Below are 13,115 nucleotides of genomic sequence, written 5' to 3'. Positions count from 1 at the left end.
CATGCTGAAATTATGAGAAAGGCTTTATTCTGGGGAAATGAATTAAAATGTGAAGGGGGAATATTAAATACATTTTGAAAATGGACAGAAAATCAATTTATTGAATGGGAGAGGGCAAAAATGTCAGAGCAGCTTCCACTAATATATATATATATATATATATATATATATTATTACTAATTTATTTATTTGTAATGTTCTGAATAAGATCTAACGACCTCTGTGATCACATTTTAATGATCGTTATCAGAAAAAGAAGAAAGAAATCTACCAAATTTAACAAGTCTACTTGGCACCACTTGCTTTCAGTTTGTCGCTCCAATACCAAAAGCCAAATTCTTTTTTCCCCTCCTCCTAATATTTCTCCTCCCCGTGCGCAAGAGCGAGCGCGGCCTCGTGAACGCGCACAGCCAACAAGGCAATAAAATATGGAGAGACGAGGAGAACTTAAACAGCTTGCCCGTCACTCGTCTAGGGTTCAAAAAAGGTCGCCGTAAATCTCGCGCTGCGAACTCAACGAGTGTGCGCGTGTATGACGTGCACGCGCGAGAGTGGAGAGGGAAGCAAACGTGAGCGTTTGTGTGTCACAATTTTTTTCTCCAATTATTGCAGCTAAAAAGCTGCAAAGTGTCAACTTCTAGCGTATAAACAGGCCCGAACTATGTTCACACACACACACGCGAAAAAAATCACGTATGCAGCCCCGCCCCTCGAGGCTAAACAACTACTGTACATCTATCACGCATGCTGCCTTCGCTGTCATGCAAAAAAGTCAGACAACTCACCTCTCCAGTGTGACATGAGTGAGGGGTGCAGGAAAAAGTTGGAGAGTGGATGGATGGATGATGAAGGGATGAGGGCACGATGAGAAATGAAGGGGGTGATTTTGGAAGACTTTTTGGGGGGGAGGGTTGTACAGAGAGAGCCTCCTTAAAAAATAAAGAATGTGAGGAGCTCCTTCCTGGGACAGATTGAGGGTGTATGTGGTATTGGGGGGGGGGGGGGGTTGGTTGGGAGGGGGCATGTGAAAGGCTCGCGGTTAAAAAGTGCCGCTTGAAGCACTCAACACGTCTCTGAACTTGATCAGATTGTATGTGTCCTGCAGAGAGTCAGCAGTATTCCTCTGAAACAAGCTCAATGCTTTTTTTCTTTTTTTTGGAGGGGGGGGGGGCGCAAAAAACGCAGGATATTACAATTACTGCCATCTTTCTGTCTGTCTTTTATTCCCCCTCCCCATACACACCCTCCCTTCAGCACCCCCCCCTCCCGTTTTACACCCTATTGAGATTTGCAGGAGAAAAAAAAATGCCCCCCTCCCACTCCCAAAACCTCTTTTAAGCTGCTTCAAGAAAGCCACAATCTGGATTTATGACAGGAATATCAAAGTCATTAGATAGATAGAGATAGATAGATAGATAGATAGATAGATAGATAGATAGATTTAAAGTTGTGTGAGAAAATTGTATAATTTCAGACTGTCCCTGAAGGCAACACCTGATTCGATTAGCTACTATAAAACAAGAGATAGCTAGCATTCATTCTTCATCATTTCCATTCACGCGCTTTGCCTCGCGTGCTCGCTATACTATTACGCAATAGCGTTAGCGTCCACAAGTCGAAGTAATTCGGGAGTCGGTGGCGTCCAAGTTTGGGTACGGCCTGCGCGTTCCCCCCACTGGCTCTCGGAGCTGCAATGGCTCGTATTTACCTGCAAAATAACGCTGGCAAGAGCCAATCAAAACGAGGCGGCTGAGACGAGCTGCCATCTCCAATAAGCAACGCTGCCAATCAAAGGAAATCCGGCCAATTAGCGGCCTGGCTGCGGGTCACGTGTGAGGAGGGGAGTCAGCCCGCGATTGGCTGTCGTAGCTCTGCCTCCGGAGTTCATTTATGTTCTGGGAGTGAGTGATTGACTTTATCAGTCCAAGGACATCATCCGCCTGGAAAGGGGGGGAAGTTTGATCCTCGTTCTCACGGAGCGCGCTCGACGGGAGTTTTGCGCATTCCTCCCAACTCTTGAGAAGGATTCTTCCCCGTTTTCGGGGTGCTCATTTTGGGGGGGTTCGATTTTTTTTTTTTTTTTTTTTACGGTGCGGCAAATCTCGGCGCGGCGCTTGCAGCTTGCGCGCTCCGCTAAACTGGATTTTAAATTTCTTTCCTCCTAAGTTTTTTTTTTGCCCCCCTCCCACGCTCATGACTATGCTTCTCGATAGCGGTCCGCAGTTCGCGTCGCTAGGAGTGGGCGGCTTCGGGACACCAAGACACCACGACATCGGTAACAGGGACGCGAGCCTGGGACTCAACCCGTTCAGCGAGTCCTCCCACTCCGCGGCGTTCAAAATCAGCCCGGTGGGCCACGACATCGCCTCCGGCCAGACGTCAGCATTCACCCCGCAAGCCGGTGGCTATGCAGCGGCACTGGGACACACGCACGGCGGCCAGGTGGGCTCGTACGGCGGAGGGGCGTTCAACTCCACGCGGGACTTTCTCTTTCGGAACCGCGGCGTGGGGGAATCGGCCGCGCCGAGCGCGCAGCACGGGCTGTTCGCAGCCTCCGCCGGGAGCCTACACGGGCCGCCGGGTATTGCGGACAACCCGGGACATCTGCTCTTCCCCGGACTTCACGAGCAGGGGGTGAGCCACTCGTCGCCGAGCGGACATGTCGTCAACAGCCAGATGCATCTAGGCCTGCGCGGGGACATCTTCGGGCGAGCCGACCCGTACCGGCCGGTGGCCAGTCCGCGCGCGGACCCGTACGGTGCGGCGGCGCAGCTGCACAACTACAACCACCCCATCAACATGAACATGGGCATGAACGTGCCCAGCCACCACGGCCCGGGGGCCTTCTTCCGCTACATGCGGCAGCCCATCAAGCAAGAACTGTCGTGCAAGTGGATAGACGAGCACCAGATGAACAGACCCAAAAAGACGTGCGACAGGACGTTCAGCACCATGCACGAAATGGTCACGCACGTTTCCATGGAGCACGTCGGCGGGCCCGAGCAGAGCAACCACATCTGCTTCTGGGAGGATTGCCCCCGAGAGGGAAAGTCCTTTAAGGCCAAGTACAAACTCGTCAACCACATCCGAGTGCACACGGGCGAGAAGCCCTTCCCGTGCCCCTTCCCGGGCTGTGGGAAAATATTCGCCCGCTCGGAGAACTTGAAAATCCACAAAAGAACGCACACGGGTAAGGCCATATATACGATCGCAAAGTGTGTGTTTGTGCTAAGTTGTGCGTTGCTTCCTAGTTAGCGAGTGCTAAGTGCGAGTGTGTTTGGTCCACTCGTGTGTGCGCGCACAGTTGGAGAGGAGTTGTAAACTGTTGCTTCAGTGTTGACTAACGTGAGAGTAGACGCGATGAATAAATAAAAGCTGACAGCAGCAGCGTTTAGCCCAGTTGTGCAGCCAAAAAATGTAGGTTACGCTGTTATATAATAACGCTGCACACACAACCGCCGTGCGTGTGCGTACGCCCGTGTGCGTGTGTGTATGCTTGTGCTCGTCTACTGTACTGTACTTGACATGCGTGCGCCTCTCCCCCTGACCGTCAGGTGAGAAGCCGTTCAAGTGCGAATTCGACGGTTGTGACCGCCGCTTCGCCAACAGCAGCGACCGGAAGAAGCACATGCACGTGCACACGTCGGACAAGCCGTACATCTGCAAAGTGTGTGACAAGTCCTACACGCACCCCAGCTCTCTCAGGAAACACATGAAGGTAATTAACGTCTTCATTAGACACATTAGCGCGCGCAGACGAAGCGCGCACCCAAGTAACGCTTCTTATTTAGCTCTCCCCTCTTTTTTTTTTTGAGGGGGGGTGTTTGTTCACCTTCAGTTTACTACCCACTTAATGCAATTGAGTTCAAAAGGTTGATTTGATTTCTTCCCTTTCCGCTGAAGGTTCACGAGTCCCAAGGGTCCGAGTCGTCCCCGGCAGCAAGTTCCGGATACGAGTCGTCCACACCCCCGGTTCTAGGCTCGGCCTCCAGTGAAGATCCGACAAAAACGCCACCGTCAGCCGTGCAAAACACAACCGGACACAGCGAGGGGCTGGCGCCGAACTTTAACGAATGGTACGTTTGAAGGGGAGAACGAGCAAGAGGCCGAACGTCGACGTGCGAGGATATGGATTTTAAAAACAACGACTAAGACTTTTCCTGACTCCACACACAGATTTACACACACACACGCACACGCACGCACAGACGCGCGCACGCACGCAAACAGTCACGATGAAAACGGGACAAGCAGAAGCAAGCAAGCGGGCCACGTTCGAGCTCAGGATTACTCAAGTTGGACTTTTTATTCCGCAGTTTGGAGGGAATCAAATGAAAATAAATGGAAAAAGAGAATACGCTCAGATTACGTCATTGTGTTGTTTTTGTTTCCATTTTTAGTTGAAAAAAAAAGTTTCAGGAAAAAAATGATTTATTTTTCATTTTATGTATTTTCTCAAAATTGTATTTAAAAATAAAAAGAATAAAAAAGGGAGGATTATTTCACTCTGTTTTATATTATTAAAAAAGGGCGTCTGGCAGCAACTGTTGTGTCGCCCCTTCAATTGATTGTTGGAACTTCAGTCTTAAGAAAACGTGCCAAAGTCTTTTTTTGTCATGAACTTGAACACAGTTTAAAAGATTACAAAAGAAAAAAAAACATAAATAAATATTATACTCGTGAATGTATTTCCTTGTTTGATGGGGTCGAATCTGTTGTCATCGTCCGTTTTTCGGGTGGAGAAAAAAATGTGGTATTAGGTTACGATTGTTGCCGTTGAATATAATAACGTTGCCTTTTGTTAATATGCCGTTGTAAATACATATCCATGATGCCATATTTATCAATTTGTAATTTAATTATGGGTATAAGTTCCGGGGGAAAAATGATATTTATGGAAATGTTTTTTCTAACAACTGTACAGTTTGGGCTCAGCTTCACAACAACAACAAAAAGCTCCAACATGGCGATTGTATCCTTTTGTCTTTTCCTTTCTCTTATTTAGATTTTTTTTTTTTTTAAAAAAACAGTAGGCCTACACGTGTCTTATTTGCATCGTATAATAAATAGTCTATATGGATGGAAATTATGGATGTGTCTATATATGATGCAAGATATTCCCCATCACTTCTATATTTTCTTTATGAGACCATTGACATGTACATGTGTGACCTTGGAGGAGGGAGTTAAGCTGGGAAGCTATAAAAAGCTTGTGTGGATATCTTTATTTGGGGGTGGGGGGGCGAGGGAGTTCAATTTTTGAACTTTGCTTTTGTATATTTTACTTTTCTAGAATCAGACATAGATGTCAAATCTGTAGCATTAAAAAAAACAGCCTATTGCACTCTTTGTATTACAGACGAGTGTGTGCCGATTTCCAAATCAAGGTGACAGAATTTCAAAATTGGGAGTCGCGTCCCAAATAAACGCGCCAATAATGGTTTCTTCTTCTTTTTTTTTCAAGAATAGTTCCAGCTGTGTCTTTGTGCAAGTATGTTTTTAAATGTGTGCATCGGCGACAATGGAACTGTCACAAGAAACAAAAAATAAAACAAAAAAAAAAAGTTTTTTTTCGTCTGTCAGCCTGCATTGTTTTAAACGTAATTCTTCTGTGGAAACTAAGCGTGTTGTCTGTTGTGGTGTTTGCATATAGAGCAGTTTGATGATGCCTATTTTTTTTTAATGTGTGAGTAACATGTCAAAATGGCAATTTTTTTGTGTGTGTTGGAAAAAAAATCTAGTGCAAGGAATTTTAGATCTATGTGGGAATTTTTTTTTGAAGGGGTTTCAAAAAGAGTTGCAGCATTGCATTGTAACCTATTCTCAAGAATTAAATATGCAGACACAAAGTATATTGTGAGAACAATTTCAGACCACCAGCACTAACTTTGAAAATAAAATGTACAAAAAAAAATAAACGGTACCTCGTGACAGTGATATAAAAAATACGTTTATTTAATTAAATAATTTAAGGAGTATATGTTTTGTATGCTATTTTCTATACTTTAATTTAAAACAACTAACTACTTTTTCTTATGCCTGCCCCTCATCCACATAGCGAAAATGAGCAAATATCGTCTGTATTAAACAAAACAAACAAACAAAAAAATACACAGCGAGAATGTGATGTTGTAACACTTTCGGGGAGATATGGGTCATATTCCGACAAGGAGGAGGGAAAAATGTTTTAGTCATGAAATGTGTCACTGTGCCACACTGAGGTAAAGCAAATGTTACAAGAGCAGGCCCAGGTTAATGCCTTAGCCTGTATCAGCTAATACAGAACGCGAGGCAAAATTTGTTTTTAAAGGCTACTGTGTATTGCTTTCTTTTAAGACAACAAATGTGATTTTTTTGGGGGGACTGGAATTAAAAGCAAAACCTTCTGCAAACCAGTTTCCCGATGATTATTTTCCTGTTCGTATTATTAGCATGTTTGTGGTGCTTGCTGGAGTCAGACTGCAAGGAGTCACTTGAACTTGACACCAAGGGTGGCGCCATTTTAGCGTCTTGGCTCGTGAGTGTGTGTGTGTGTGTGTGTGCAATCATCGTGACGTGACAGACAGTTCGTTTCACGTGAAAGTTGTGCACGCATGGAAAGTTTTTGTTGTTGTTGTTGTTTTTCCTACGGTCCTGAATGTAACGTGCAGACTGCGTGGAGGGCGCGCGCAAGTGAGGACGCCGTGTGACCGTCAAATGAGGTGTGTGTTGCCAGAAAACTCCCACCACACACACGCACACACACCCAAATGGGTTTCCTCGGAGACTCGATGCAAAACGAGAAATAAAGGTTTGAATTCAACAATGCTTATTTTTTTTGTCTAAAAAAAAAGATCGAACACCATCAACCCCTCTCAGCCATATTTGGAGACTAACTCACATTTTCTCCCCACGTTTGCGCAAGCGCGATCATTCCTTTGATTTCTTGTTTTACAACCCCTCCCCCCCCACAACCCTCGCCCACCTCCCTCCTCGCTCAGCTCCTGTAGTCAGATGCCGTGATGTCAAATAAGAGAGACCCGGCTTGGTTGAGTGAGCGAGAGAGGAAGAGAGAGAGAGAGAGAGAGAGAGAGGGAGATAGAGAGAGAGAGAGCTCGAAAAAGGGCGACAATAGACTGATGCGTTTTTACGCACGCGTCAACGTTGCGTTTGTTTACGCTTTTTACACGCTGCTTGTCATTCGGCAGGATTGGTGACTGCACTCTGACCTGCATAATCATCGAGACAAATCCGGGCGTAAAGATGCCATTAACACGTGTTAATTTGAGAGTAATTGTGCTGAGGAAAACAAACACTTGAGCGTGCATCCGTCACCACGCATACAGTAGACAATGACATAAATGCACGAGAAAGTGGAGCAGGAAACGCAACCCAAGAAAAGCCGAGAACGGGAGAGCGAAAACACGGACACGCGCGCGCGTGCGCGTGCGCGCACACAAACACACACAGCAAAGGCTTGAGCTTGTGGTACATTCTCAATAATGGATTAGAAAGCAGTGCGTAAAGACTAACTCAACAATGCCGCATGCATGCATGAGCAGTCTTCCCGCTCGATATTTATTTATATTATTTTTTTTTTTTGGGGGGTTGCAACAGTGAGTACCCGGATGATTGGGGCTGGTTGTTAGCACCTCCACCCGGGGAGGAGAAAGGGAGTGAGTGAGGATGTGCGACTGACTGTTTTACCGGCTGAACTTTGATATCTGATTGATTGGTCAAAAAAGAACACCCTCCCACCCCAACAAAACTACGACGCCACCGCCCGGTCTCCTCTAGACTGACCCCTCCCACCTTCCTCCGAGTGAAGAGTATTTGCTGGCTAAGCGGAAGACGAGCGCGCTCTATAAGAGGATCACCCGACACAAGCAGGTCCCCAACGCCCTTTGTCACGCAAGCGACTCTGCAAGCAGACACACACACACACACACACACACGCCCTTCTATATGGAGCTGGGCAATCAATTAATGCGACCACAACACGCATTAAAGCTACAAATACACTCTATATGTGCACCTTTGTTATTTAAAGTGAAGTGCGATGGAAGGTTTGTTGTGATTCTTCTGCGAGGCTTACAAAGCTGGCGAGACGCTTTATTACGCTCAAGGGCAGTGAAACAGCTGATCTCTGAGCGCGTGACATGTGGTCAAACAATTCAGAGAGAGTCGAATATCACCACGAGGAACAATGTCCAGTATATTGTCAGACTAAATCTGCATTATATATATATATATATATATTAGTGCTGTCAAGTGATTTAACACTAATTAATCGCAAAAAAATGGCATAATTAATTAATCACAAATTTTCCACTACTATCTTTTGTGAAACTTGAAACATATTTCCTTGAATAATACACTGTAATTAATGTAAAATCACCAAATATTCAGAATGTTTTGATTCAAAGATTGTTCTTCAAAGATTGTCGGGTTAAAGATTGTCTTTGATCATTGAATTCGATCTAAACGAAGTCATCTTTTCAGGGTTTTTTTTCTCGGAAATAATTCTCAAAAGGTCAACAGTATATTTGGCTCTTTCCACAAGCACCACGCCGCAGCAGTGTTGGTTCGCAAGGCCCCGTGGGATGATGTGTTCAAGATGTACAGCTAATATGATACATTATTAGTAGTATAGAATTTAGGGAGCAGGGGAGGGGGGGGGCTTAAGTTCAAAATCTCACACAAAACATTTTCGGCTCACTGAGAGTCCTGATTGAAAGAAATTCTTTTTTTTGGCTCAATTTGGCTCACGAAAAGAACTGTAATAATTTAAACAGAATATTTTGGGCTCCTCGAGGGATATGAAACTGTGACCCTTAAACCAGCCAAGAAGCAGCCTTTAGATTTCTCCGAATTATGCAACAGGTGTATAATCAGCATCTATTGACATTAAATGCATAATGAAATTATGAACGGAGCAAAACAACAGACGCATCAGACAACACACACGTCGTAATAAAGTTGATGATGCACTCTGCCAATTCTCAACGCATCCATTCAGCCTGAAGTTGAATATACGCACCGGGCAAAAACATCTTCAACCCACGTGGTGCGTCTTTCTGTGCCGAACCTGGCGTTCTTTATGCGCGCCCGTTTTTTGTCATGCAAAGCCATTAGCACATTAGCACAATGGCTTTGTCTTGCCAGTTCAATTATTGGCCCGCTCGAAGAGGCATTTCCATTGAGGCCGTCACCATACAAGCGCATAGCCTGCAGGTATGACGCGCAAGTGAGTGAAAGTCTGCTTCCACTTTTCAGACGTCACGTTGCTTAAGTAGATTTCCAGGTATCTGCTTTACTTGAATACTTTTTACTGTTACTCCCGTTTAGAAAACATCTGGATTTTATACTCCCTACTTTAACAAAACAGAGTCGTTACTTTTTCGAGCGTTGCCAATGACGTCACAAATTGAAACAAAAAAGACGGACGTGGAGAAACAACTCAACTTGACGGCGAGGATCTCTTTTTTTCCCCCCCACACAATTACATCATAAAATTGTATGAGTACTTTTGCCACCTCTGGCTATAACGAAGCCGAACACGAATGACTCCCAGTCTTCACACTCAAAGCGCATCGAGATCAGTGACGTCACCACTTGATAGATTAACTCATACACAATGGCATCGCGTTAATTCCCTAACATCTGGCTGGGGAGGGAGTGCTTGAACAAACCTGATGAATTTCTAAACCCACGCACCCACGCTAATGGGCCCCCAGAGTGGATGTGTCTATGAGTGTGTGTCTGTGTGTGTGCGTGAGCGAGTGCGCGCCTGAGAGAGAGCATGAGTGGTGGTGGGGTGGGGGGCGCTGTATACACACTCGACCAAGCAGATGTTCTCTGATTGTAGTACGCCTTGTCTTGTGCAGACATATTCTGAGAAAGACAGAGAAAGCGAGACAGAGAGAGAGTGGGAGAGAGAGAGAAAGAGAGAGAGAGACAGACAGACAGACATGGATGTGCTAAATGAGCTATGGCGTTCGCCTTTGGGTGCTTTTAAAGGGGCGTGGCAAATCTAAGTAGTCTTTTGTGACGCATTTAATGGAAAATATTTGCATTTATAGAATATGTCTGCTTGTATAGTAAGCAACAAATTAAAAAACTATAACAGGAATGGGGCTGATTCAAAAAGCCTTTACCTGACAGCAGAAACTTAGGGCTCACATATTCATCAACCTCTCATAGAAAACAGGTCATCAGTTAATCATAGCCCAAAGATAGATTGATAGATAGATGGGTAGATGGATATTAGATGTTTGAAGGCATATATTCTTTATCCTCGACATAGAATGATTAAATGCTCCATTAGCCGGGATACATCCCACTGATTAATCAAAGGATCTTCCTCCATGCAACAACGAGGCACTCTAAAGCAGCCACGGCAGAGTAAAGCCACTGTCCACGCACAGGCTGTCATTTTTTTCCCCACCATGCTCTTCCACTTTCTCTCCGTCACGTGCGCACACTCGTGGTTGACAACGAAGCGCTCTAATGCAGACCAATCAGCAGATTATCCAAAGAGAAGATGCATTTTGAAGGTGTCGGCATAGCAAGCTTGATAACTGCATGTAGCAAAAAGAAGTGCTGGTTTTGAGGCTGAGATGGATTAAACTCATTTACTGCCATTGACGGCTAAAGACGTCAAAGATCCTTTTTTTTTCACTTGGCTGGTATTCAATAAGTAAATAGAACTTTAATTCATTGCAATTGGGAAAAATTATCTTACAAACTAGGTCACGGTCGGAATTTAAATCATAAGTCAAGGTCCCACTTTATAAGTACAGAAGACAGTCGAAAAAAAAAAACATTTGGAGTATACTATGCAATACTGCAACGCTATAATATGATTTTGTGCACGTGTGTTAACGTGTGAGTGACAACAGTCACTTAGGGGCAAGATGATAAAAGATTGAAACATGAGGTATAATCAAAAGCCATGCAACAAAAGCGGAATGTTTTTTTTCCATACGTTGTGTCTCAAAAGCGGCATGATCAAAAGGTGATTTTTTTAACTGTAATGATTGGCGGGAAAAGAAATAACGGCAGCAGCAGGTTGGTTGCCGGGTGACACGGCTTCAAATAGACAGATGCTCCAATACAAGTTTACTCACAAGGATATATATATTTCAACGTGGATTATTTGCCTCAGACGGGATCAGAATTCAACACTTCTGCTGTATAGGATGAATATCACAAAATGAGCTGCACGTCATTGTCTAGGGGTCCGCAACCTGCAGCTCCAGAGCCATATGTGGCCCTTCCATTCTTCTGCTGTGGCTATCTATGATTTTGGGATATATATATATTTATTACATTGTAATAAGCTGTGATGTTGTAATGATGTTGTTTTAATTAGGAAATAAAAAACAAAAAAATTGTATATATATATATATATGTGTGTGTGTGTGTGTGTGTGTGTGTATAAAGGGGTTGAGAAAGAGACAGGTAGGAGGGCCAGTTTAAAAAGAGGGGGTGGAGGGAGAAGCCAGGTGCACAGCGACCTCATGCCAGGATAATGTATGGGGGCCATGGGTGTGCATCCACCAAACCAATCGCAACCCGCTCATGCTGACAGCTTTTCAATGCCACTATGTGACAATCGCCTGCACAATAATTGCCTTTTCCTCTTTGGCTTCTATAACGTCTCGGGGCTGAGTACAACACAAACGGACATTGTGGTTCACAATTGCTAATTTGCTATACAAACGGACCCAGATAGGCGTTATTATTGTTTTGTAATAAAAAAAAAATTTTTTTTTAAAAAGGGCGGGGGGGGGGGGGGTAGTGGTTAGTGTTAACGTGTGTTCTGGTGTGATTGGCAGGTACTCCCTAATAAATCGCACATTTTTCAGCAGGCGAAGAACAGTGGAGGTTGTAACTAAGCTGCTTTGCTCCGACCGATCACAGTCACATATTTTTCATCTGCATCTGCACAGACACTCGATCCGTCCCCTGCTATGATGACCCGTGACACCTTTTTCCTCTTGATGGGCCTCGAGAGCCTCACAGGGGGCGGACACGCATCGAAACTCAAAACCTCCCTTTGATGGAAAGCCTCACTTGTTGCTCCAATAAACAATAACAGTCACTTTTTTTTCTCACAAAGAAATAGACCCTCAAGCATCGTCAATTTTCTGTAAACATTTTTGTGGAATTTATGACATTATTGTTTGGCTAATGGAGTGTTCTGAAGTTGCATTAAAAATGAGTGAGGATATGTGGAAAAATCCCCAAAAATAAGCCCATATTTGTCAATGAAATTCCTCTGAACTATTTGGTGCAAAGTATTCGGGCAATTCAGTAAAAGGGAAAACAAATGCGTAAGTAAAACAGTAAGTAAAAGTTGAGAAGATATAAGTAGTTGTAAAACACAGACAATGGCATTAATGAGGGGGGGGGGTCATGAACAAAATTGAGGTTTGGGGATTTTAACAAGGGTCAAATGTCAATAAAAACAGAGAAAAAAGAAAATAAGATTTTTGAGATGACGGAGTTCATGCCCAATAATTTTTTGGATATACAAGTGACCTCAAAAGAACAAAGTAAATAAGCAAGACACAATAATGTTGTATGTACGGCTGCAACCGGGAATTATTTAATTATTTTATGAATCTAAAAACAGGACATTATTTAATACTGATAAAGCAGAAATCAAAGTGTACAAATAAACCGATTATGATTCAATTCCTGGTTTGGTCCATAATGTGTCAGAAAATCGGCGAAAATGCTGATCATTCTTTTCCCAAGCGAAACCAGATGTTTGCAAATGTTTTATTTTGATCCAACACAAAGATAATCCATCTGCTTTGTGGACGGCGACGGAAATCAGAGAACATTTCCTATTAAAAGGCTGAAATTCCACAGATTTTGATCATTTTAAATCATACAATGTCTCCAAATGATTAAATAATAATCAAAAAATATTAGTTTGTTCATTTGATAACCAATGAGTTGTTGATAAATTAATTATTAAACCCCATAGGTACAAAAATAAAGTCTTATGAAATACAACAACAAAATAAAAGCAACATTATTATTCTAAATGAGCTCCTAATAAACTGGATTCCCTCTTAAATAAAAGCAATTCCTTCTTCAATATATTTGACCCTAAAAAAATC

General features: G+C 43.7%; 1 protein-coding gene across 1 annotated transcript; it reads left to right on the top strand.

The window, feature by feature from the left end:
- Positions 1 to 1,894: 1,894 nt before the first annotated feature.
- On the top strand, positions 1,895 to 5,018 carry zic3 (zic family member 3 heterotaxy 1 (odd-paired homolog, Drosophila)). The gene is made up of 3 exons (XM_088294393.1): positions 1,895 to 3,190; positions 3,555 to 3,718; positions 3,904 to 5,018. The coding sequence occupies exons 1-3, from the start codon at positions 2,194 to 2,196 to the stop codon at positions 4,084 to 4,086; spliced, it is 1,344 nt and encodes a 447-aa protein (XP_088150519.1). The 5' UTR covers positions 1,895 to 2,193; the 3' UTR covers positions 4,087 to 5,018.
- Positions 5,019 to 13,115: the final 8,097 nt, after the last annotated feature.

This window comes from Idiotropiscis lumnitzeri, chromosome 4 (assembly GCF_059441095.1).
Source record: "Idiotropiscis lumnitzeri isolate Australia: NSW breed Sydney's pygmy pipehorse chromosome 4, RoL_Ilum_1.0, whole genome shotgun sequence".
Classification (NCBI taxonomy): Eukaryota; Metazoa; Chordata; class Actinopteri; order Syngnathiformes; family Syngnathidae; genus Idiotropiscis; species Idiotropiscis lumnitzeri.
Note: the sequence above shows the minus strand (reverse complement) of the source record. Positions and strands in the feature narration are given on the sequence as shown.

What these genes read in the sequence shown, in the direction of transcription:
- zic3 (XM_088294393.1), top strand. Translation starts at nt 2,194, where the DNA reads ATGACTATGCTTCTCGATAGCGGTCCGCAGTTCGCGTCGCTAGGAGTG. An exon ending in CCACAAAAGAACGCACACGG is followed by an intron (nt 3,191 to 3,554) that starts GTAAGGCCATAT and finishes CCTGACCGTCAG; the next exon opens with GTGAGAAGCCGTTCAAGTGC. An exon ending in CTCTCAGGAAACACATGAAG is followed by an intron (nt 3,719 to 3,903) that starts GTAATTAACGTC and finishes TTTCCGCTGAAG; the next exon opens with GTTCACGAGTCCCAAGGGTC.